The sequence below is a fragment of the Scyliorhinus canicula genome, chromosome 16, assembly GCF_902713615.1.
Source record: "Scyliorhinus canicula chromosome 16, sScyCan1.1, whole genome shotgun sequence".
Taxonomy (NCBI): Eukaryota; Metazoa; Chordata; class Chondrichthyes; order Carcharhiniformes; family Scyliorhinidae; genus Scyliorhinus; species Scyliorhinus canicula.
The window spans coordinates 87,170,874-87,196,361 of record NC_052161.1 but is presented as its reverse complement, the minus strand read 5'-3'; the positions used below and the strand labels follow the sequence as shown (position 1 = coordinate 87,196,361).

Genomic DNA, 25,488 nt, shown 5'->3' with positions numbered 1-25,488 from the left:
GTCTGCGCATGTGCATGGTGGCGGCCTCCTGCGGCCCCGCCAAGCGCCATGGCGGACTGGGACCGCGGAGGCAACTGCAAGCTATAGGCCACCCCGAACGGCCACGAGCCCTTGCATCCGACACACCCAATCTGTCCCCCAACCGCCTATAAGGCCCTCTCCCCCCGGTAACGATCCCCCCCGCCTCCCGCTAGGGCGGCCGCAGACTGGGTCCGCAGCCACCACGCGAGAGTCCCGACCGGCCATAGCATGTTAGTTCCACGCCGTCGGGAACTCGACCGGACGGATCCCGGAGAATCGCCGGACCGGCGGCAGGACCGAATTCGGAGCGAAAGTTGATTCTCCGCTCCCGCACCTACACGATTTCAGTGCGGGGCTGCGGAGAATCCAGCCCCACGTGCCTCCTTGACTTCAGTAGATGAAGATACATGGAGAGAGTGGAAGAGAGCAAGGCAGAGTAGTTGTGAGATAGTTGAACTAATAGTAGGGTTGCAGTGTAATCTTTACTTTCCTAATTCCTTAGTAACATGTTTGAATCTATTTCAGTGTAGTGTAGTATATTAGCTTTGTTTGTTAAACACAGCTTCCTGTTCTTTGTTAGCACTACAACCTTCACCATCCTGAAAGAACACAAACAAAGAGCATAACAGGAGCCTCTGCTAAAGAGGAAGTCTCTCTCTCTTTTTCTCCCAGGGACCCCTATAAATGCGGTACTCTCTCTCTCTCACTGTCAGGGACCCTTGTTACAGAGGGAGTCTCTCTCTCTTTCTCTCCTTCAGGGACTCCTGTTAAAGGGGAGGACTCACTATGAGAGGAGGAGCCTGTGTGACTCGATCGAGCACATGCTGGGTGTTGACCTGTACAGTCCTGGAAACCTCTCCACTTCCCGATGCCTGCTCGCCTTCTGAGGACACAATTACAGATGGGATCTTGCTTTGCAGATCTTGCGCAGAAGTAACGCACACCTGCAGAGAGTTCAAGAAACCAGTTGACAAATAAAATTTTATTTCCCAACCCGAGGGAATGCCGCACTGTCAGAGGGTCAGTACTGAGGGAGTGCCGCACTGTCAGAGGGTCAGTACTGAGGGAGTGTTGCACTGTCAGAGGGTCAGTACTGAGGGAGTGAAGCACTGTCAGAGTTCAGTACTGAGGGAGTGACGCACTGTCAGAGGGTCAGTACTGAGGGAGCGCCGCACTGTCAGAGGGTCAGTACTGAGGGAGTGCTGCACTGTCAGAGGGTCAGTACTGAGGGAGTGCTGCACTGTCAGAGGGTCAGTACTGAGGGAGTGCTGCACTTTCAGAGGGTCAGTACTGAGGGAGTGCTGCACTGTCGGAGGGTCAGTACTGAGGGAGTGCTGTACTGTCAGTACTGAGGGAGCGCCGCACTGTCGGAGGGTCAGTACTGAGGGAGTACTGCACTTTCAGAGGGTCAGTACTGAGGGAATGTCACACTGTCAGAGGGTCAGTACTGAGGGAGTGAAGCACTGTCAGAGGGTCAGTGCTCAGGGAGTGCCGCACTGTCAGAGGGTCAGTACTGAGGGAGTGTCACACTGTCAGAGGGTCAGTACTGAAGGGGTGCTGCACTGTCAGAGGGTCAGTACTGAGGGAGCGCCGCACTGTCAGAGGGTCAGTACAGAGGGAGTGCAGCACTGTCACAGGGTCAGTACTGAGGGAGTGACGCACTGTCAGAGGGTCAGTACTGAGGGAGTGACGCACTGTCAGAGGGTCAGTACTGAGGGAGTGACGCACTGTCAGAGGGTCAGTACTGAGGGAGTGCTGCACTGTCAGAGGGTCAGTGCTGAGGGAGCACTGCACTGTCAGAGGGTCAGTACTGAGAGAGTGCCGCACTGTCAGAGGGTCAGTACTGCGGGAGTGCCGCACTGTCATAGGGTCAGTACTGAGGGAGTGCTGCACTGTCAGACGGTCAGTACTGAGGGTGTGCTGCACTGTCAAAGGGTCAGTATTGAGGTGATGCCGCACTGTCGGAGGGTCAGTACTGAGGAAGTGCCGCACTGTCATAGGGTCAGTACTGAGGGATTACCGCACTGTCAGAGGGTCAGTACTGAGGAAGTGCCGCATTGTCAGAGGGTCAGTACTGAGGGAGCGCTGCACTGTCAGAGGGTCAGTACTGAGGGATTACCGCACTGTCGGAGGGTCAGTACTGAGGGAGCGCCGCACTGTCAGAGGGTCAGTACTGCGGGAGCGCTGCACTGTCAGAGGGTCAGTACTCAGGGAGCGCCGCACTGTCAGAGGGTCAGTACTGAGGGAGTGCTGCACTGTCAGAGGGTCAGTACTGAGGGAGCGCTGCACTGTCAGAGGATCAGTACTGAGGGAGTGCCGCACCGTCAGAGGGTCAGTACTGAGGGAGTGCCGCACTGTCAGAGGGTCAGTACTGAGGGAGTGCCGCACTGTCAGAGGATCAGTACTGAGGGAGTGCTGCACTGTCAGAGGGTCAGTACTGAGAGAGTGCTGCACTGTCAGAGGGTCAGTACTGAGGGATTACCCCACTGTCGGAGGGTCAGTACTGAGAGAGTGCTGCACTGTCAGAGGGTCAGTACTGAGGGATTACCCCACTGTCAGAGGGTCAGTACTGAGAGAGTGCTGCACTGTCAGAGGGTCAGTACTGAGGGATTACCCCACTGTCAGAGGGTCAGTACTGAGGGAGTGCTGCATTGTCAGAGGGTTAGTACGGAGGGAATGCTGCACTGTCAGAGGGTCAGTACTGAGGGATTACCCCACTGTCAGAGGGTCAGTACTGAGGGAGTGCCATACTGTCAGAGGGTCAGTACTGAGGGAGTGCCATACTGTCAGAGGGTCAGTACTGAGGGAGTGCCATACTGTCAGGGGGTCAGTACTGAGAGATTACCCCACTGTCGGAGGGTCAATACTGAGAGAGTGCTGCACTGTCAAAGGTTCAGCATTGAGGGAGCGGCACACATCGGAGGGTCAGTACTGAGGAACGCCGGACTGTTGCAGAGTCAGTTTTGAGGGAGCGCCGCACTTTTGGAGGGTCAGTATTGAGGGAGCGCCGCACTGTTGGAGGGTCAGTATTGAGGGAGCGCTGCACTGCCCCAGAGATTGCACTGTCAATATGATTTTTTTTTAGGTCACCCTGTTTCTAGCTGTACCTGAGATGCTCCAGAACGGTCGCCAGGGACATTAGAATTGACCGAAGCAGCAGACAGACTGGCCATGTGTTCCCACTGGAGGTAGAGAGACATTATTATCACCATCAAACAATCCCGGGACCAGTGCAGAGATAATCCCAACAGACATAAACCACTTCACGTTCATTCCCAATCCCAATGAAGCCAAACATTCTCCCCTTCACACACACTGTACACAATCCCAATGGACTCAAACCCCTTCCCGTTCATTCCCACTATACACAATCCCAATGGACCCAAAGCTCTTCCCGTTCACTCCCACTGTACACAATCCCAATGGACCCAAACCCCTTCCCGTTCACTCCCACTGTACACAATCCCAATGGACCCAAACCCCTTCCCATTCACTCCCACTGTACACAATCCCAATGCACCCAAACCCCTTCCCGTTCACTCCCACTGTACACAATCCCAATGGACCCAAACCCCTTCCCATTTTCTCCCACTCTACACAATCCCAATGGACCCAAACCGTTTCCCGTTCACTCCCACTGTACACAATCCCAATGGACCCAAACCTCTTCCCGTTCACTCCCACTGTACACAATCCCAATGGACCCAAACCCCTTCCCGTTCACTCCCACTGTACACAATCCCAATGGACCCAACCCCCTTCATATTCATTCCCACTGTACACAATCCCAATGGACCCAAACCCCTGCCCGCTCACTCCCACTGTACACAATCCCAATGGACCCAAACCCCATCATATTCATTCCCACCGTACACAGTCCCAATGGACCCAACCCCCTTCCCATTCACCCCCACTGTACGTAATCCCAATGGACCCAAACCCCTTCCCATTCACTCCCACTGTACACAATCCCAATGGACCCAAACCCCTTCATATTCAGTCCCACTGTACACACTCCCAATGGACCCGAACCCCTTCCCATTCACTCCCACTGTACACAATCCCAATGGACCCAAACCCCTTCCCATTCACCCCCACTGTACACAATCCCAATGGACCCAAACCCCATCATATTCAGTCCCACTGTACACAATCCCAATGGACCCAAACCCCTTCATATTCACTCCCATTGTACACAATCCCAATGGACCCAAACCACTTCCCGTCCACTCCCACGGTACACAACCCAATAGAACATAAAACATTACAGCGCAGTACGGGCCCTTCGGCCCTCGATGTTGCACCGACCTGTGAAACCATCTGAAGCCTATCTGACCTACACTGTTCCATTTTCATCCATATGTCTATCCAGTGACCACTTAAATGCCCTTAAAGTTGGCGAGTTTACTACTGTTGCAGGCAGGGCGTTCCACACCCCTACTACTCTCTGAGTAAAGAAACTGCCTCTGACATCTGTCCTATATCTACCACCCCTCAATTTAAAGCTGTGTCCCCTCGTGTTTGACATCCCCATCCGAGGAAAAAGACTCTCACTGTCCACCCTATCTAACCCTCTGACTATCTTATATGTCTCTATTAAGTCACCTCTCAGCCTTCTTCTCTCTAACGAAAACAACTTCAAGTCCCTGAGCCTTTCCTCGTAAGACCTTCCCTCCATACCAGGCAACATCCTAGTAAATCTCCTCTGAACCCTTTCCAAAGCTTCCACATCCTTCCTATAATGTGGTGACCAGAACTGCACGCAGTACTCCAGGAGCGGCCGCGCCAGAGTTATGTGCAGCTGCAGCATGACCTCGTGGCTCCGAAACTCAATCCCCCTACTGCACACCATAACCTTCTTAGGCCTTCTTAACAGCCCTATTAACCTGGGTGGCAACTTTCAGGGATTTATGTACCTGGATGCCGAGATCCCTCTGTTCATCTACACTACCAAGAATCTTGCCATTAGCCCAGTACTCCTTCCAAAGTGAACCACCTCACACTTTTCCGCATTAAACTCCATCTGCCACCTCTTAGCCCAGCTCTGCAGCTTATCTATGTCCCTCTGTAACCTATAACATCCTTCAGCACTATCCACAACTCCACCGACCTTCGTGTCATCTGTAAATTTACTAACCCATCCTTCTACACCCTCTTCCAGGTCATTTATAAAAATGACAAACAGCAGTGGCCCCAAAACAGATCCTTGCGGTACACCACTAGTAACTGAACTCCAGGATGAACATTTGCCATCAACCACCACCCTCTGTTTTCTTTCAGCTAGTCAATTACTGATCCAAACCACTAAATCACCTTCAATCCCATACTTCCGTATTTTCTGCAATAGCCTGCCGTGGGGAACCTTATCAAACGCCTTACTGAAATCCATATACACCACATCAACCGCTTTACCCTCATCCACCTGTTTGGTCACCTTCTCAAAAAACTCAATAAGGTTTGTGAGGCATGACCTACCCTCCACAAAACCGTGTTGACTATCGCTAATCAACTTGTTCTTTTCAAGATAATTATACACCCTATCTCTTATAACCTTTTCCAACATTTTACCCACAACCGAAGTAAAGCTCACAGGTCTATAATTACCAGGATTGTCTCTACTCCCCTTCTTGAACAAGGGGACAACATTTACTATCCTCCAGTCTTCCGGCACTATTCCTGTCGACAAAGACGATATAAAGATCAAGGACAAAGGCTTTGCAATCTCCTCCCTGGCTTCCCAAAGAATCCTAGGATAAATCCCATCTGGCCCAGGGGACTTATCTATTTTTACACTTTCCAAAATTGCTAACACCTCCTCCTTGTGAACCTCAATCCCATCTAGCCTGGTCGACTGTACCCGAGTGTTCTCCTCGACAACATTGTCTTTCTCCAGTGTAAACACTGACGAAAAATATCCATTTAACGCTTCCCCTATCTCCTCTGATTCCACACACAACTTTCCACTACTATGCTTGATTGGCCCTAATCTTACTCTAGTCATTCTTTTGTTCCTGATATACCTATAGAAAGCCTTAGGGTTTTCCTTGATCCTATCCGCTAACGACTTTTCGTGTCTTCTCCTCGCTCTTCTTAACTCTCCCTTTAGGTCCTCCCTGGATATCTTGTAACTCTCAAGTGCCCTAACTGAGCCTTCATGTCTCATCCTAACATAAGCCTTCTTCTTCCTCTTGACAAGTGCTTCAACTTCCTTAGTAAACCACAGTTCCCTTGCTCGACCACTTCCTCCCTCCTGACAGGTACATACTTATCAAGGACACGCAGTAGCTGTTCCTTGAATAAGCTCCACATTTCGATTGTACCCATCCCCTGCAGTTTCCTTTCCCATCCTATACATCCTAATGGACTCAAACCACTTCCCATTCACTCCTACTGTACACAACACAATGGACTCAAACCCCTGCCAATTTACTCCCATTGTACACTATCCCAATGGACCCAAACCCTTTCCCATTCACTCCCACTGTACACAATCCCAATGGACCCAAACCCCTTCCCATTCACTCCCACTGTACACAATCCCAATGCACCCAAACCCCTTCCCATTCACTCCCACTGTACACAATCCCAATGGACCCAAACCCCTTCCCATTCACTCCCACTGTACACAATCCCAATGGACCCAAACTCCTTCCCATTCACTCCCACTGTACACAATCCCAATGGACCCAAACCCCTTCCCATTCACTCCCACTGTACACTATCCCAATGGACCCGAACCCCTTCCAGTTCACTCCCACTATACACAATCCCAATGGATCCGAACCGCTTCCCATTCACTCCCACTGTACACAATCCCAATGGATCCAAACCCCTTCCCATTCACTCCCACTGTACACAATCCCAATGGACCCGAGCCCCTTCCAGTTCACTTCCACTGTACACAATCCCAATGGATCCGAACCGCTTCCCATTCACTCCCACTGTACACAATCCCAATGGACCCAAACCCCTTCCCGTTCACTCCCATTGTACACAATCCCTATGGACCCAAACCCTTCCCCTTCAATCCCACTGTGCACAATCCCTATGGACCCAAACCCTTTCCCGTTCACCCCCACTGTACACAATCCCAATGGACCCAAACCCCTTCCTGTTCACTCCCACTGTACACAATCCCAATGGACCCAAACCCCTTCCTGTTCACTCCCACTGTACACAATCCCATTTGATCCAGAGCGCTTCCCATTAGCTCCCACTGTACACAATCCCAAACTCTTCGCGTTCACTCCCATTGTACACAATCCTAATGAACCAAAATCCCTTCCTGTTCTTTCCCACTGTACACAATCCCAATGGACCCAAACCCCTTCCAATTAACTCCCACTGTACACAATCCCAATGGACCCAAACCCCTTCCCATTAACTCCCACTGTACACAATCCCAATGGACCCAAACCCTTTCCCATTAACTCCCACTGTACACAATCCCAATGGACCCAAACCCCTTCCCATTACCTCCCACTGTGCACAATCCCAATGGACCCAAACCCCTTCCCATTACCTCCCACTGTGCACAATCCCAATGGATCCAAACCCTTTCCCATTAACTCCCACTGTACACAATCCCAATGGACCCAAACCCCTTCCCATTAACTCCCACAGTACATAATGCTGGTGAGTTTTGTTCAGAATGAGCAGTGTGAAATTGCTTCTTGAATACACTGCCTCACCTCCTCCGCCTCATGCAATCTTTTGATACCGCGATGTGAGCATCCGTCCTCTTCCAGATTTCCCTCCATTCGCCAATATGATCCCTAAAAGGAAAGTGGTGTGACTTGTTACTTGTGCCTCAGTGCAGCGCTCCTCTGCATTGACCCTACGACAGTGCAGACTTCCCACATCACGGACTCTCCAATGGCACGGTGCTCCCTCAGCACTGACCCTCCATCAGTGCGGCATTCCCTCAGCACTGACCCTCCAACAGTGCGGCGTTCCTTCAGCACTGACCTTCCGACATTGTGAAGCTCCCTCAGTACTGATCCTCCCACATTGCGGAGCTCCCTCAAAGCTGACACTCCAACTGTGCGGCCTTCCCTCAGTACCGGCCTTCCGACAGTGTGTCGCTCACTACGCACTGACCCACCAAAAGTACAGAGCTCCTTCTGTAATGACCCTCTGACAGTGTGACGCTCTCTCAGTACCAACCATCTGACAGTGTGGCACTCCCTCAGTACTGACCCTCCGACAGTGCAGCGCTCCCTCAGTACTGACCCTCTGACAGTGCGGCGCTCCCTCAGTACTGACCCTCTGACAATGCGGCACTCCCTCAGTACTGACCCTCTGACAGTGCGGCGCTCCCTCAGTACTGACCCTCCGACAGTGTGGCACTCCCTCAGTACTGACCCTCTGACAGTGCAGCACTCCCTCAGTACTGACCCTCTGACAGTGCAGCACACCCTCAGTACTGACCCTCTGACAGTGCGGCGCTCCCTCAGTCCTGACTCTCTGACAGTGTGGCGCTCCCTCAGCAGTCATCCTCTTGCAGATTGGCACTCTCTCAGAACGGTCCCTCTGATAGTGCAGATTGACCACACCACTGATCCTCTGATGGTGCTGCACTCCCTCAGTACTGACCCTCTGACAGTGTGGCACTCCCTCAGTACTGACTCTCTGACAGTGCGGCACTCCCTCAGTACTGACTCTGACAGTGCGGCACTCCATCAGCACTGACCCTCTGACAGTGTGGCACTCCCTCAGTACTGACCCTCCGACAGTGTGGCACTCCCTCAGTACTGACCCTCCGACAGTGTGGCACTCCCTCAGTACTGACCCTCCGACAGTGTGGCACTCCCTCAGCACTGACTCTCTGACAGTGCGGCACTCCCTCAGTACTGACCCTCTGACAGTGCGGCGCTCCCTCAGTACTGACCCTCTGACAGTGCGGCAGTCCCTAAGTACTGACCTTCTGACAGTGCGGCACTCCCTCAACACTGACCCTCCGACAGTGTGGCGCTCCCTAAGTACTGACCTTCTGACAGAGCAGCACTCCATCAGCATTGACCCTACAACAATGCAGCATACTCTCAGCACAGAGTCTCCGACCATGCAGTGTGCCCTCAGTACTGTCCCTCCCACATTGCGGAGCACCCTCAATGCTGACACTCCAACGGTGTGGCACTCCTTCAGTACTGACCCTCTGACAGTGCGGCACTCCCTCAGCACAGACCCTCCGACAATGCGGCATTCCCTCAGTACTGACCCTCTTACAGTGCGGCACTCCCTCAGTACTGACCCTCTGACAGTGCAGCACTCCCTCAGTACTGACCCTCTTACAGTGCGGCATTCCCTCAGTACTGACCCTCTGACAGTGCGGCATTCCCTCAGTACTGACCCTCCGACAGTGCAGCACTCCCTCAGTACTGACCCTCTGACAGTGCGGCATTCCCTCAGTACTGACCCTCCGACAGTGCAGCACTCCCTCAGTACTGACCCTCTGACAGTGCGGCATTCCCTCAGTACTGACCCTCTGACAGTGTTGCACTCCCTCAGTACTAACCCTCTAACAGTGCGGCACTCCCTCAGTACTGACCCTCTGACAGTGCAGCACTCCCTTAGTACTGACCTTCTGACAGTGCGGCACTCCCTCAGTACTGACCCTCTGACAGTGCAGCACTCCCTCAGTAGTGAACCTCTGACAGTGCGGCACTCACTCAGTACTGACTCTCTGACAGTGCGCCACTCCCTCAGTACTGACCCTCTCTCTGACAGTGCAGCACTCCCTCAGTACTGACCCTCTGACAGTGCGGCGCTCCCTCAGTACTGACCCTCTGACAGTGCGACACTCCCTCAGTACTGACCCTCGACAGCGTGGCACTCCCTCAGTACTGACCCTCTGACAGTGTGGCGCCCCCTCAGTACTGACCCTCTGACAGTTCGGCACTCCCTCAGTACTGACCCTCTGACAGTGCGGCACTCCCTCAGTACTGACACTCTGACAGTGTGGCACTCCCTCAGTACTGACCCTCTGACAGTGCGGCACTCCCTCAGTACTGACCCTCTGACAGTGCAGCACTCCCTCAGTACTGACCCTCTGACAGTGCGGCGCTCCCTCAGTACTGACCCTCTCTCTGACAGTGCGGCACTCCCTCAGTACTGACCCTCTGACAGTGTGGCGCCCCTTCAGTACTGACCCTCTGACAGTGCGGCACTCCCTCAGTACTGACCCTCTGACAGTGCGGCACTCCCTCAGTACTGACACTCTGACAGTGTGGCACTCCCTCAGTACTGACCCTCTGACAGTGCGGCACTCCCTCAGTACTGACCCTCTGACAGTGCAGCACTCCCTCAGTACTGACCCTCTGACAGTGCGGCGCTCCCTCAGTACTGACCCTCTCTCTGACAGTGCGGCACTCCCTCAGTACTGACCCTCTGACAGTGCGGCGCTCCCTCAGCACTGATCCTTTGACAGCGCGAAACTCACTCAGTACTGACCCTCCAAAAATGTGGCGCTCACTCAGCACTGTCCCTCTGACAATGTGGCGCTCACTCAGCACTGACCCTTTGACAGTGCGGCACTCCCTCAGCACTGACCCTCTGACAGAGCAGCGCTCTCTCAGCATTGAGACCCTCTGACTGATCAGTACTGATCCTGCAACAGTGCAGAACGCCCTTGGTACTGATCCTCCAACAGTGTGGCGCTTCCTCAGTATTGACCCTTTGACAGCGCAGCACTCTCTCAGTACTGACCCTCTGACAATGCAGCACTCTCTCAGTACTGACCCTCTGACAGTGCAGCACTCCTTCCGCACTGACACTCCGACAGTGCGGCGCTCCCTCAGGCCTGACACTCCGACAGCGTGGCGCTCCCTCAGTACTGACCCTCCAACAGTGCGGCACTCCTTCAGTATTGCCCCTTCGACAGTGCGGCGCTCCCTCAGTACTGACCCCCCAACAGTGTGGCATTCCCTCAGTACTGACCCTCTGACAGTGCAGCGCTCCTTCAGTACTGACTCTGACAGTGCGGCACTTCCTCAATACTGACACTCCGTCAGTGCAGCACTCCCTCAGTTCTGACCCTCTGACAGTGCAGAGTTCCCTCAATACTGACCCTCCTGCAGTGTGGCACTCCCTCAGTACTGACCCTCTGACAGTGCGGGGCTCCCTCAGTACTGACCCTCTGACAGTGTGGCTCTCCCTCAGTACTGACCCTCTGACAGTGCGGCTCTCCCTCAGTACTGACCCTCTGACAGTGCGGCACTCCCTCAGTATTGACCCTCCGACATTGTGGCACTCCCTCAATACGGACCCTCTAACAGTGTGGAGCTCCCTCAGTATCAAAGGCACCTCCACTCCATCAAATGCAGAAATTCTGTCAACTCTCACCTTGCCTGGGTTTTGTCTGGATCGTGGAACCTTCCGGAAGCATTTGCAGATGGAGAGATTGTGTCGCACCGAGTTCTGGTGGGTGGGAAAAAGATTTGGGTCAATTTGGTTGGCATAAGGGATTCTAGGGTGGTATAAGTGTAATCCCCCCTCTCTCTCTCTCCCCCCCCCCACCAGCTCAGGGAAACGGTGGAATGCTGGCTTTTAATTCATTGGGGGCTGGAGTTCTAAATGCAAAGAGGTGTCGCTGCAACTGTAAAGGCAGCAGTGACGCCACTTTTGGAACACTGTGTCCCGAGGATGTTCCCGCGTGCGGGGGGGGGAGTGTAAGACCATAAGGGGCACTCATTCAAGACGGATTCGAGTAAATCTCCTCCTCGCAAAGAGTGACGAATCTCTGGAACTCTTTTCACCCTCGACACCGTGGAGGCCGGGTCCTTGAACATTTTTCTTATGGTCAAATATTGAAACCTCAAAAGGACATAAACAGGTGGGCTGACAAGCGGCCGATACAGTTTAACACAGAGAAATGTGAAGTGATTTGTTTTGCATAGAAACATACACAGAAAATAGAAGCATGGGCAGGCCATTCGGCCCTTCGAGCCTGGTCTGCCATTCATCACGATCATGACTAATCATCAAGTTCAATACCCTGACCCTGCCTTCACCCCCATTTTCGTTGGTCCCTTCAGCACCAAGACCTACATCTAATTCCTTCTTGAAATTACACAACGTTTTGGCCTCAATTACTTTTTGTGGTACTGAAGTCCACAGATTCATCACTCTCTGGGTGAAGAAATTTCTCCTCACCTCAGTCCTAAAAGGGTTACCCCTTATCCTCAAACTATGACCCCTTGTTCTGGATTCCCCCACCAATCGGGAACATTCTTTCTGAATCTACCCTGTCTAATCCTGTTAGAATTTTAATAGTTTCTATGAGATCCCCTCTCACTCTTCGAAACTCCAATGAATATAATCCTAACCGATTTAGTCTCTCCTCAAATGTCAGTCCCACCATCCCAGGAATCAGCCTGGTAAACATCCTTCGTCAGATTGGGCAGCACGGTAGCATTGTGGATAGCACAATCGCTTCACAGCTCCAGGGTCCCAGGTTCGATTCCGGCTTGGGTCACTGTCTGTGCGGAGTCTACACATCCTCCCCGTGTGTGCGTGGGTTTCCTCCGGGTGCTCCGGTTTCCTCCCACAGTCCAAAGATGTGCAGGTTAGGTGGACTGGCCATGATAAATTGCCCTTAGTGTCCAAAATTGCCCTTAATGTTGGGTGGGGTTACTGGTTATGGGGATAGGGTGGAGATCTTGACCTTGGTTAGGGTGCTCTTTCCAAGAGCCGGTGCAGACTCGATGGGCCGAATGGCCTCCTTCTGCACTGTAAATTCTATGATAAGGATATCAAAACTGCACACAATACTCCAGGTGTGGCCTCACTAATGCCCTATACAATTGCAGTAAAACATCCCTATTCCTGTACTCAAATTCTCTCCCTATGGCCAACATACCATTTGCTTTCTTTACTGCCTGCTGTACCTGCACACTTACTTTCAGCTACTCATGCACAAGGATACCAAGGGCTGAGTATCCACCTCTCTCAATTTACACCCATTTAAATAATAATCTAAGAATTAGGGCAGAACACAAAGAGAGATTCCAGAATGAATGTTGCAACTCGGAAAGGGGGTGAAGGGACAGAGGGGCCTGGGTGCATGTCATGTGAGTGTCCCTTTAAGAAATGTTTTTGTCTTATCACATGGCTTCAGTGATGTCATTGTGTGGGTGGAGCTGGGCTGTGGCTCTGGGAGTTGGTTTTACTTGCGCTTTGGTGTGGAGCTGGTTTGTGGCTCTGACTTTCTACTTTCATTTTCATATTTGGCTGCTGTACTCGGACAGAGAAGTATCTTGGCGTGTCTCTCTATTTGCAATTTTAAAAAGTTATTCCAAGGAAGAAACCCAATAATTATACTGCTGTTTTTGGCAAAAAGGGGTCTATGGTTTATGGGATCTTGTTATTAAATTGGAACAGTTTAAGGGGGAAGTCATTAAGGGTTATACAGAAGTACGATGTGGGGTACATCGCGGCTAGGAGGGGTCCTAGCCAGGGGGGGGGGGGGGGGGGGGGGGGGGGGGGGGGGGGGGGGACTGGGGGGGGACACCGGGTTGCTGCTAGAAAGACCAGGGACGAGAGGGGGAGAGCCGGGGGGGGGGGGGGGGGGGGGGGGCCATCGCTATGGGAAGCGGGTCAGAAAAGAAGGGATGACCCGGGGCGAGCAAGGGACAAGACATGGCTAATCGACAGGGAGTAGGGACGGGTCGCTCTGCGACCCGATTGATCACGTGGAACGTAAGGGGGCTGAATGGGCCGGTCAAAAGATCAAGGGTCTTCTCACACCTGAAGGGACTGAAGGCTGATGTAGCAATGCTGCAGGAGACTCATTTGAGGGTAGCAGATCAGGTCCGCCTGAGAAGGGGGTGGGTGGGACAGGTGTTCCACTCAGGCTTGGATATCAAGAACCGGGGGGGTGGCGATTTTGGTGGGAAAGAGAGTGTCGTTTGTGGCGGCAGAGGTGGTGGCAGACAAGGAGGGCAGGTACGTGATGGTGAGGGGTAGGCTGCAGGGAGAGAGTGTGGTACTGGTAAATGTGTATGCCCCGAACTGGGACGACGCGGGTTTTATGAGGCGCCTGCTGGGCCTCATCCCGGGACTGGAGGCAGGGGGCCTGATCATGGGAGGGGACTTTAATACGGTGTTAGACCCTGGGCTGGATAGATCGAGTTCCAGGACGAATAGGAGGCCGGCAGCGGCAGAGGTGTTAAGGGGGTTCATGGAGCAGATGGGAGGGGTAGACCCATGGAGATTTGGTAGGCCTAGGGCGAGGGAGTATTCTTTTTTCTCCCACGTCCACAGAGTGTACTCTAGGATCGATTTTTTCGTATTGAACAGGGGGCTGATACCGAGAGTGCAGGACACGGAGTACTCGGCCATTGCGATATCGGACCATGCACCACATTGGGTGGACGTGGACATGGGGGAGGCGCGGGACCAACGCCCGTTGTGGCGCCTGGATGTAGGGCTGTTGGCGGACGAAGAGGTGTGCAGAAGGGTGAGAACGGGCATTGAGAACTATCTGGGTACGAATGACACAGGTGAGGTGCAGGTGGGGACGGTCTGGGAGGCCTTGAAAGCAGTGATTAGAGGAGAGCTGATCTCCATAAGGGCACACAGAGAGAGGAAGGAGAGGCAGGAAAGGGAGAGGCTGGTGGGGGAGCTCCTAGAAGTAGATAGGAAATATGCGGCGGCGCCAGAGGAGGGGCTATTAAGGGAGCGGCGTAGCTTGCAGGCCAGGTTCGACCTACTGACCACTAGGAAGGCGGAAATGCAGTGGAGAAGGGCGCAGGGTGCGGCGTATGAGTACGGGGAAAAGGCGAGCAGGATGCTGGCACACCAGCTTCGTAAGCGAGATGCAGCCAGAGAGATTGGGGGAGTGAGAGAGAGGGGTGGGGATGTAGTGCAGAAGGGGCAAGAGGTGAATAGGGTCTTTAGGGACTTCTATAGGGAATTGTATAGGTCTGAACCGCCGAAGAGGAGAGGGGGAATGAAGAACTTTCTCGACAAATTGGGGTTCCCAAAGGTACAGGAGGAGCTGGTGGAAGGGTTGGGGGCGCCGATAGAGCTGCAGGAGCTAATTAAAGGGATAGGCCAGATGCAGGCGGGGAAGGCGCCGGGGCCGGATGGGTTCCCGGTGGAGTTTTACAGGAAATTTGTGGACTTGGTGGGTCCAGTGCTGGTGCGAGCCTTCAATGAGGCGCGCGAGGGGGGGGCTCTGCCTCCAACAATGTCGCAGGCCCTGATCTCCTTGATTTTGAAGCGGGACAAGGACCCGGTCCAGTGCGGGTCCTACAGGCCTATCTCCCTCTTAAATGTAGATGCCAAGCTGTTAGCAAAGGTCCTGGCAACCAGGATAGAGGACTGTGTGCCAGGGGTAGTCCATGAAGACCAGACGGGGTTCGTGAAGGGACGCCAACTTAACACAAATGTTCGGAGATTGTTAAATGTGATTATGATGCCAGCAGTGGAAGGGGAGGCGGAGATAGTGGTAGCGCTGGACGCGGAGAAGGCATTTGACAGGGTGGAGTGGGAATACTTGTGGGAGACGTTGGAAAGGTTTGGGTTTGGGGAGGGATTTATCAAGTGGGTAAAACTGCTCTATTCAGCTCCGATGGCAAGTGTGGTAACAAACGGGAGGAGGTCAGAATATTTTGGGCTGCATCGAGGTACTAGGCAGGGATGTCCCCTATCTCCCTTACTCTTTGCATTAGCGATTGAGCCGTTGGCGATGGCACTGAGGGGTTCAGGGGGGTGGAGAGGACTGACAAGGGGAGGGGAGGAACATCGGGTCTCGCTCTATGCGGATGATTTGTTGTTGTATGTGGCAGACCCGGAGGGGGGAATGCCGGAGGTAATGGGGATACTAGCGGAGTTCGGGGACTTTTCGGGATATAAATTAAATCTGGGGAAAAGTGAGGTCTTTGTAATACACCCGGGAGACCAAGGGGAGGGAATTGGGAGGCTCCCCTTCAAAAGAGCAGTTAAAAGTTTTAGGTATTTGGGGGTGCAGGTGGCAAAGAACTGGGGGACCCTACACAAGTTGAACTTTTCCAGACTGGTGGAGCAGATGGAGGAGGAGTTTAAGAGGTGGGACATGGTGCCGCTGTCGCTAGCAGGGAGGGTGCAGTCAGTTAAAATGACGGTCCTCCCGAGGTTCTTGTTTTTTGTTCCAGTGTCTGCCCATCTTCCTCCCCAGGGCCTTTTTCAAGAAGGTAACGAGTAGTATCATGGGGTATGTGTGGGCACATGGCACCCCGAGAGTTAGAAGGGTCTTTTTGGAGCGGAGTAGGGATAGTGGAGGGCTGGCGTTACCCAACCTTTCCGGATATTACTGGGCGGCAAATGCATCGATGGTACGAAAGTGGATGATGGAAGGGGAGGGGGCAGCCTGGAAGCGCATGGAGAGGGCGTCCTGCGGCAACATAAGCTTAGGGGCACTGGTAACGGCACCATGGCCGCTCCCTCCCACGAGGTATACCACGAGCCCGGTGGTGGCGGCCACCCTCAAGATCTGGGGGCAGTGGAGGCGACACAGGGGGGAAGTGGGAGGGCTGATAGGGGCACCACTAAGAGGGAACCACAGATTTGCGCCGGGAAACACAGGAGGGGGATTCCAGAGCTGGCAGAGGGCGGGTATTAGACAACTGAGGGACTTGTTTATAGAGGGGAGGTTTGCGAGCCTGGGAGAGCTGGAGGAGAAATTTGGGCTCCCCCCGGGGAACACGTTCAGGTACCTCCAAGTGAAGGCATTTGCCAGACGACAGGTAGCGGGGTTCCCCGCGCTCCCCGACAGGGGGGTGAGTGATAGGGTGCTATCAGGGGTCTGGGTCGGGGAGGGGAAGATCTCGGACATCTATAAGATTATGCAGGAGGTGGAGGAGGTACCAGTAGAGGAGCTGAAAGATAAGTGGGAGTTAGAGCTGGGGGAACAGATAGAGGACGGGACATGGGCAGACGCCCTGGAGAGGGTTAACTCGTCGTCGTCATGTGCGCGACTAAGTCTCATTCAATTTAAGGTACTGCATAGAGCCCACATGACGGGGACAAGGATGAGTCGGTTTTTCGGGGGTGAAGACAGGTGTATTAGATGTTCGGGAAGCCCTGCGAATCATGCACATATGTTTTGGGCATGTCCGGCACTGGAGGAGTTCTGGAAGGGGGGTGGCAGGGACGGTGTCGAGAGTGGTGGGGTCCAGGGTCAAGCCAGGATGGGGACTTGCGATCTTCGGGGTTGGGGTGGAACCGGGGGTACAGGAGGCGAGGGAGGCTGGAATATTAGCCTTTGCGTCCTTGGTGGCTCGGAGGAGGATCCTGATTCAGTGGAGGGACGAAAGGCCTCCGAGTGTTAACACCTGGTTAAACGACATGGCAAACTTCATCCAATTGGAAAGGATCAAATTCGCCCTGAGAGGGTCGGTGCAGGGGTTTTTCCAGGCGATGGCAACCCTTCCTAGACCTCTTGGATCAGAGATAGAAACTGAGGCCATGACAGCAGCAACCCGGGAGGGGAGCGGAGGGCGGGAGGGGGGGAGGGGGGGGGGGGAGGGGGGAAAACGACGAAGGAAGTACGGTAGCGGCGGTGGCACGGGCAAGGCCTGCCCGAGGACGCTGCTAGAAATGATAAGTTGGTCTGACTGTCGGTTCGCCGGCGGGGGGGGGGGGGGGGGGGGATGCGCGGGTAGGGGGGGGGGGGGGGGATTCTTTTTCTTTTTCTTGTTAAGTAGGGGGGTTTGACTTTGTTTTGTTATAATTTAAATGTAAATGTAGGGGGGGTTAAAATGTTTGTATTTTGAAAAATTCAATAAAAATTATTTAAAAAAAAAAAAAAAAAAAAAAAAAAAAAAAAAAAAAAAAAAAAAAAAAAAAAAAAGGGTTATACAGAGATAACTGTAGCTGTGTGGGGGCTTTATGCTTGTAGTTGATAATAATTTTTACACTGTGTGTTTATACAAATGTTAACTTGTAGAGTAAAGCTTGTTTTTTTAATTAAAAGGTCTAAGAGCTCTGTTGCATAACACCTGAAAGACAAACTCTTGTGTTCATCATAACCAAAATCAATAAACAGTTATAGGTCAGGTAAACACCATGATATACTTTGGCGTTTTCGAAACCCTGGCCCATAACAGTAGATATGTTCATCAATCATTGAAGGTGGCAGAACAGGCGGAGAGATCAGTTGATAAAACACACGGTGACCTGGTCTTTAGTCACAGGAGCATAGAGAACAGGAGCCAGGAGGTGGGCGGCATGGTAGCACAGTGGTTAGCACTGTTGCTTCCCAGCTCCAAGGTCCCAGGTTCGATTCCCGGCTTGGGTCACTGTCTGTGCGGAGTCTGCACGTTGTCCCCGTGTCTGCGTGGGTTTCCTCCGGGTGCTCCGGTTTCCTCCCACAAGTCCCGAAAGACGTGCTTGTTAGGTAAATTGGACATTCTAAATTCTCCCTCGGTGTACCCGAACAGGCGCCGGAGTGTAGTGACTAGGGGCTTTTCACAGTAACTTCATTGCAGTGTAAATGTAAGCCTACTTGTGACAATAAAGATTATTAATTAATAGGTTACGTTGAACTTGTCTCAGACACTCTTTCAGCTTCAGCTGGGAGTATCACGCCCAGTTCTGGAGCCCCGCACTGGAGCGAAGGATTTGAAGTATTTTTCTTACAGGTTATTAATTCTAAACACAATACTATGAAACAGACAATACAAGTTACACGCCATGAAGCACATTATAAACAATCAAGAACCCCCAGACGAACATTAACCCCCCCCCCCCCCCCATGTTAAACTAAACCTCTTAATAACTGACGGTGACTAACTCCACCGCCTTAAGAACCCTCCCACCAACCCCCCCATGAATGGTGGACTTGACCTTCTCCACCTGCAGGAATGACATGAGGTCACCCAACCAGGCCGAGGCACTGGGTGGAAGTAGGGGAGGTTTTGAAGGCATTGGAGATAGAAAAACAGAGAGAGACAGAGAGGGGGTGGGGAGAGAGAGAGAGAGATAGATGGAAAGAGAGATGGAGACAGAGACGGAGACAGAGATTGCAAGAGAGAGAGAGAGACAGACTGAAAGACAGAGAGACACACAGAGAGAGACAGAGAGAGGGACGGAGAGAGTGATAGTGAGAAAGAGACAGGCGGCATGGTGGCGCAGTGGTTAGCACTGCTTCCTGCCGGCGCTGAGGACTCGGGTTCAATCCCCACCCCGGGTCATTGTCTGTGTGGAGTTTGCACATTCTCCCCCACAATCCAAAGATGTACAGGTTAGGTGGCTTGGCCACACTTAATTGCCCCTTTATTGGAAAAAATAATTGGGTACTTTCAATTTTTGAAAAAGAGAGCGAGACAGAGAGAGAGAGAGACAGAACAAGAGAAAGAGAAAAAGTCAGAGAGAGAGAGAGAGAGATACAGACTGACAGACAGAGAGAGAGAAAGAGCGGGAATGTGAAATGGAGAGTGTGGGTTAGAGAGAGAGAAGTGGTGAGCGTATAAGATGGAGAGAGGTGGAGCGAGTGTGGGATGGAGAGAGAGATGGAGAGAGAGGTGGTCAGTGTGACAGATGGAGAGAGTGTGAAATCAAGGTGCAAAGAATATGAGATAGAGAGAAATGGAGAGGATGTGAGATGGAGGGAGATGGAGAGACAGATGGGGAGAGTGTGAGGTGGAGAGAGAGATGGAAAATGTGAGAGATGGAGAGAGTGAGAGAGCTCTGGTGGAGGTGATTACCCCTCTCCCTCAGCATCATTACCTTCCATCCACTCTGGGCGTTCCGATAATACTGGAAATTCTCGGATATCCACAGGTAAATCTCCCTCAATGTCAATTGGCCTGTTGCAGAGCCCTCGATAGCCATAGTTATCAGCCTGTTGTAGCTGTGAGGGGGTTTAGCATCGGGATCCTTCACCTCTGCACCAGCCTCCTGTACACCTCGTCTTGTCTTTAGCAGTGACAGGCCTGGGAGCCAATCAATTGAGGTTAAACTACTTTCCAAATCAGAGGACATGATGAACAAAGCCCAGAATTAAATCAGTCTTGCTCCGTCTCTCTCTGTCTGTCTCTCTCTCTGTTTCTCTCTCCCTGTCTCTCTTTCTCTGTCTCTCTGTCTGTGTGTGTCTCTCTCTCTCTGTGTCTCTTTCTTTCGCCGTATCTCTCTCTCTCTCTATCTCTCTCTGCCTCTCTCTCGCCTTATCTCTCTCTCTCTGTCTCGCTCTCTCTCTGTCTATGTGTCTCTCTCTCTCTCTGTGTCTCTCTCCCTGTCTCTCTTTCTCTGTCTCTCTCTCTCTGTCTCTCTCTCTCTCGCCGTATCTCTCTCTCTCCCTGTCTCTCTCTCTCGCCTTATCTCTCTCTCTCTCGCTCTCTGCCTCTCTCTCGTCTTATCTCTCTCTCTCTGTCTCGCTCTCTCTCTGTCTGTGTCTCTCTCTCTCACCGTATCTCTCTCTCTCTCTGTCTCTCTCCCTCTCTCTGCCTCTCTCTCGCCTTATTTCTCTCTGTCTCTCTCTCTCTCTCTCTGCCTCTCTCTTGCCTTATCTCTCTCACTCTTTGTCTCTGGCCCCTTCTGTCTCCAGCTCCTTCTCTCTCTCCCTCTGTCTCTATCTCTTTCTGCCTCTGTGTCTGTCTCTCTGTCTGTCTCTCTCTCTGTCTCTCCCTCTTCCTCTCTGTCTATCTCCCACTCTCTGTCTCTGTTCCGTCTCTCTCACTTTCTCTTCCTGATTCCCACGCCCAGTTTCTCCCTGAGAATCGTTTCCTGAATGTGTGTAAAAAAAAAAGTAAACTGGATATTTCCCACAGCTGAGACAGGCAGGCCTGGTCATGCACCTCGTCCTGTCTCATCCCCTCCCACCCTACTGGCCTCCCTCCCACTCTCCTCCCTCCCCACTCCCTCTGCATTCTGATACAACCGCTGTGGGTGCCTGAGCAGGCAGGGGGCGAATGGAGAGGGAAACAATGGGCAGATAGAGGGTGGGGGGGGGGGTGATGCAGGCGATGGCTCCCGTAGTCGCACAGCTCCAGGATGTAGTTGTGGAGCTGCTAGGAAGGGGGTGGGGGGGGGGGGGGGGGGAGAGTTAAGTGGGTGAAGATATGTCCATCCTGACCCACCCCCCCCATCTGTTCTCTCACCCCTGGTGAATGTCCCTCCCCTCCCCCCCCCCCCCCCCCACCTGCTGTCTCACCCCTGGTGAATGTCCCTCCCCTCCGCCTCGAAGATCTTGCTGATCCCTTTTCAGAATCAGATCTTCCTCAGAAATAAAACATGGCCCAGAGATAGGGAGGGTTGAAGGGGCTGGAGGAGGTTACAGACATAGTGGGGTGTAGGGGCTGGACAATATTACAGAGATAGGGAGGGGTGTAGGGTGTTGAACGAGGTTACAGAGATAGGGAGGGGTGTAGGGTGTTGAACGAGGTTACAGGGATAGGGAGGGTTGTTGGGGCTGGAGGAGGTTACAGAGATAGGGAGGGTCATGGGGCTGGAGGAGGTTACAGAGATTGGGAGGATTGTATGGGCGGAGGAGGTTACAGGGATAGGGAGGGTTGTAGGGGCTGGAGGAATTACTGAGATAGGGAGGGTTGTATGGACTGGAGGAGGTTACAGAGATAGGGAGGTGTGTAGGGGGTTGAAGGAGGTTACACAGGGAGTGTGTAGGGGCTGGAGGAGGTTACAGAGATAGAGAGGATTCTAGGGGCTGGAGATTAAATACATAGGGAAGGTTGTTGGGGCCTGGAGGAGGTTGCAGAGAAAAGGAGGGTTACAAGGACTGGAGGATGTTAGAGATAGGGGGTGTAGGGGTTGGAGTAGGTTACAGGTTTCGGGATGGGTGTAGGGGCTGGAGGAGGTTACAGGGATAGGTCGAGTTGTAGGATCTGGAGGTGATTACAGAGATAGGGAATGTTGTAGGGGTTGGAGGAGGTTATAGAGACGGGGAAGGTTGTAGGACATTGGAGAAGGTTACAGAGATAGGGAGGGGTGTAGGGTCTGGAGAAGGTTACAGAGATAGGGAGGGGTGTAGGGGCTGGAGGAGGTTACAGGGATAGGGAGGGGTGTAGGGGCTGGAGGAGGTTACAGAGATAGGGAGGGGTGTAGGGGCTGGAGGAGGTTACAGAGATAGGGAGGGGTGTTGGCGCTGGAGGAAGTTACAGAGATAGGGAGGGGTGTAGGGGCTGGAGGAGGTTACAGAGATAGGGAGGGGTGTAGGGGCTGGAGGAGGTTACAGAGATAGGGAGGGGTGTAGGGGCTGGAGGAGGTTACAGAGATAGGGAGGGGTGTAGGGGCTGGAGGAGGTTACAGAGATAGGGAGGATTGTAGGGACTGGATGTGGTGAACCACGTTCTACTGTTAATCACTGCTGTATATATATATTTACTGTTATTGTTTGTTCCATTGTTACTGTTGTTGTTGCATATTTTGGCTCCGCCTGTGGCTCTGCCCTCGGGCTTTGTATATAGTTGACTGATCTGTGGTTCTGCCCCCAGTGAGGGATCAGCAGTTGGCAGGCACACAACTCAGTGTATTAAAGCCACAATTTAGTTCTATAACTCGCTTTGTCTATTATTGATGGTCCATCACTGGAGGAGGTTACAGAGATAAGGAGGGGTGTTGGGGCTGGAGGATGTTACAGAGATAGGGAGGGGTGTAGGGGCTGGAGGGGGTTACAGAGATAGGGAGGGGTGTAGGGACTGGAGGAGGTTACAGAGATAGGGAGGGGTGTAGGGGCTGGAGGAGGTTACAGAGATAGGGAGGGGTGTAGGGGCTGGAGGAGGTTACAGAGATAGGGAGGGGTGTAGGGGCTGGAGGAGGTTACAGAGATAGGGAGGGGTGTAGGGGCTGGAGGAGGTTACAGAGATAGGGAGGGGTGTAGGGACTGGAGGAGGTTACAGAGATAGGGAGGGGTGTTGGGGCTGGAGGAGGTTACAGAGATAGGGAGGGTGTAGTGGCTGAAGGAGGTTACAGAGATAGGGAGGGTGTAGGGGCTGGGGGAGGTTACAGAGATAGGGAGGGGTGTAGGGGCTCGAGGAGGTTACAGAGATAGGGAGGGGTATAGGGGCTGGGGGAGGTTACAGAGAGAGGGAGGGGTGTCGGGGCTGGGGGAGGTTACAGAGATAGGGAGGGGTGTAGGGGCTGGAGGAGGTTACAGAGATAGGGAGGGGTGTAGGGGCTGGAGGAGGTTACAGAGATAGGGAGGGGAGAGTCGAGGTTTCAGGATGGATTCGCCACACGTGATGATCTTTGTGGCCTTTAGGACCCTGCAGACTCCATCCTCTCTTTTTCAACATTCCTGTTGTCCGCCCCTCCCCCGATCCATTCTGTCCCTCTCCCCTATATACTCAGTCCTCCCCTCCCCCCACCTCCGGCAACACAACCTCTGGGCGAGGGTCAGGGGTGGGACGGCGTGCGGAAGGGTCAGAGTTCAGAGGACGAGCGGGGCAAGTCACCGGGTGGAGGCTTCCATCTCTTTCTCTCCTTTAACCGTTTGTTCATTCATTTATTCATCCGGTCGGGTGGCAATGAAGAGAGTGAGAGACCGAGAGCAACAGACAGAGAGAGACAGGGAGAGAGAGAGACAGAGAGGGAGAGAGAGAGAGATAGACACAGACGAGACAGAGAGAGTGAGAGAAAGAGTGAGGGAGACAGCGAGCTGGACAGAAAAAGAGAGCTAGAGATGGAGAGAGAGATAGAAGCGGACAGAAACGCAGAGAGAGAGAGAGACGGACAGAAAGAGAGAGAGAAACAGAGCGAGAGAGAGAGAGGGGCAGAAAGAGAGACAGTGAAGGAGAGACAGAGGGACATGGGAGGGAGACAGACGGACAGGGAGAGAGAGAGAGAGAGACACACAGAAATAGACAGAGAGACAGACAGAGAGAGACAGAGGCAGAGCGACAGCGAGAGGGAGACAGGGACAGATAGAGGGAGAGAGACAGGGAGTGAGAGAAAGTTTGATATTGAGCGAAAGTGTTTGAACATTAATTTGAAGGGAAATTTTATCTCCTCTGCTGGGAGTAGAGGGGCCAAGTTATATTCATCCGTTGGAGCATGGTGGAGGTTTTTAATTGGACTGCGGACGGTAGACCTCAAAACCTGGGGCAAATCTTTTTAATTTCCCGCCATGTTGCCCGTGTCAAATATTTAGGGACTTTCGGATTGGAGGGCGGGAAGAATGGGCAGAGTGAGAGAGGGAGAGGAGGAGGGAGAGTGCTGGAGCCTAAGGGGGTCCAGGAGCTTGAGGTGGGGCCGGGGCAGCCAGGCTTGAAGGGGAGGGGGACAAATTGGACAGTTTGAGTCAAGTTTGGAGGGGTCAACTTGACCACTGTCTTGGGCGTTGACTCGAGGCTTGACAAGGCCCTGTTTCTAACTGGCTTCCCCCCCCCCCCCACCTTTCTCCCTCCCTCCCCACCCCTCCTGTCGCCTGTAGGCCCGAGATGGAGAGTACGTCCTCACTGAATGATGAACTTGGCGTCCTGCAGCGTGAGCTGGCCAGGGTGGAGGACCGCCTGGCCCAGAGTCAAGCTGAGAGGGATGAACTGGCCATCAAGTACAGCGCTGTCAGTGAGAGGGTGAGGGCGGATGGCGAGGGGGTGGGGGTTGCGTGGTCCTCGGGGGAGGAGGTGGGGGATTGAGCAAAGGGGTGGGAAGAGTGAGGAAGTGAGGGAAGGAATGTGTGAGGGACTGAGGGGGGAGGGTGCTAGGCGGCCAAGGCAGGAAAAGGGCTACGCCCCAATCAAAATGGCCACCTAGTGGCCATTTCCTGCGTTAGGGGGCCTGCAGATGGCCACTCAGCCTGTATTCTCATTCCTAGCCAGTTGTGGGCATTTGAGGGGAGGGGGGTTACTTGCTTGTCCGGACCCCTCCCGACCTTTGCCGCACTCCCAAAGCTGGGGAAGGGGAGAAACCGCCTTTTGCAGATAGAGGGCGTGAGGGAGGAATGAGGAAGTGGGGAGATGGGGAAGGGAAGAGCGAGGGAGAAAGGGAGGATGGATAGAGCGAAGTAGGGAGGTAGCCTTGTGGATAGCACAATTGCTTCACAGCTCCAGGGTCCCAGGTTCGATTCCGGCTTGGGTCACTGTCTATGTGGAGTCTGCACATCCTCCCCGTGTGTGCGTGGGTTCCTCCGGGTACTCCGGTTTCCTCCCACAGTCCAAAGATGTGCAGGTTAGGTGGATTGGCCATGATCAATTGCCCTTAGTGTCCAAAATTGCCCTTAGTGTTGGGTGGGGTTACTGGGTTATGGGGATAAGATGGAGGTGTTGACCTTGGGTAGGGTGCTCTTTCCAAGAGCCGGTGCAGACTCGATGGGCCAAATGGCCTCCTTCTGCACTGTAAATTCTATGAAAAGAAGGAGGTAGAGGGCAAGTGAGTGAGGAGGAGAGGGAGAGAAAGAAAGAGTGAGGAAGAGATAGTGAATAATTGAGGGAGGGAGAGATGGCGGGAAAGTGAGTGAGAGGATGGAGCGAGGCACCAGGAAAGGGGGGATCAGAGAGTCTCCCATGATGTTAGTTTAAAGTTTCACACTAT

General features: G+C 53.1%; 1 protein-coding gene across 8 annotated transcripts in view; it reads right to left on the bottom strand.

The window, feature by feature from the left end:
- Positions 1-23,533, bottom strand: part of LOC119950755 (forkhead box protein J3-like) — a 63,781-nt gene extending 40,248 nt beyond the window's left edge. For 2 of the 8 annotated variants that reach the window (XR_005457404.1, XM_038773473.1), the window contains exons 1-5: positions 19,732-20,112; positions 11,365-11,439; positions 7,713-7,796; positions 3,129-3,203; positions 807-965 (exon numbers count right to left, since the gene is read on the bottom strand). Coding sequence is in view for 7 of the 8 variants with exons in the window: in XM_038773473.1 (XP_038629401.1) it covers positions 807-965; positions 3,129-3,203; positions 7,713-7,796; positions 11,365-11,439; positions 19,732-19,986 (648 nt within the window). In the remaining variant the exon portion in view is untranslated. Of the gene's footprint in view, positions 1-806; positions 966-3,128; positions 3,204-7,712; positions 7,797-11,364; positions 11,440-19,731; positions 20,113-21,154; positions 21,244-22,342; positions 22,641-23,411 lie in introns of those variants that run through there. The other 6 variants (XM_038773474.1, XM_038773476.1, XM_038773477.1 and 3 more) reach the window with 6 other exon arrangements.
- Between the last annotated feature and the right edge of the window lie 1,955 nt (positions 23,534-25,488).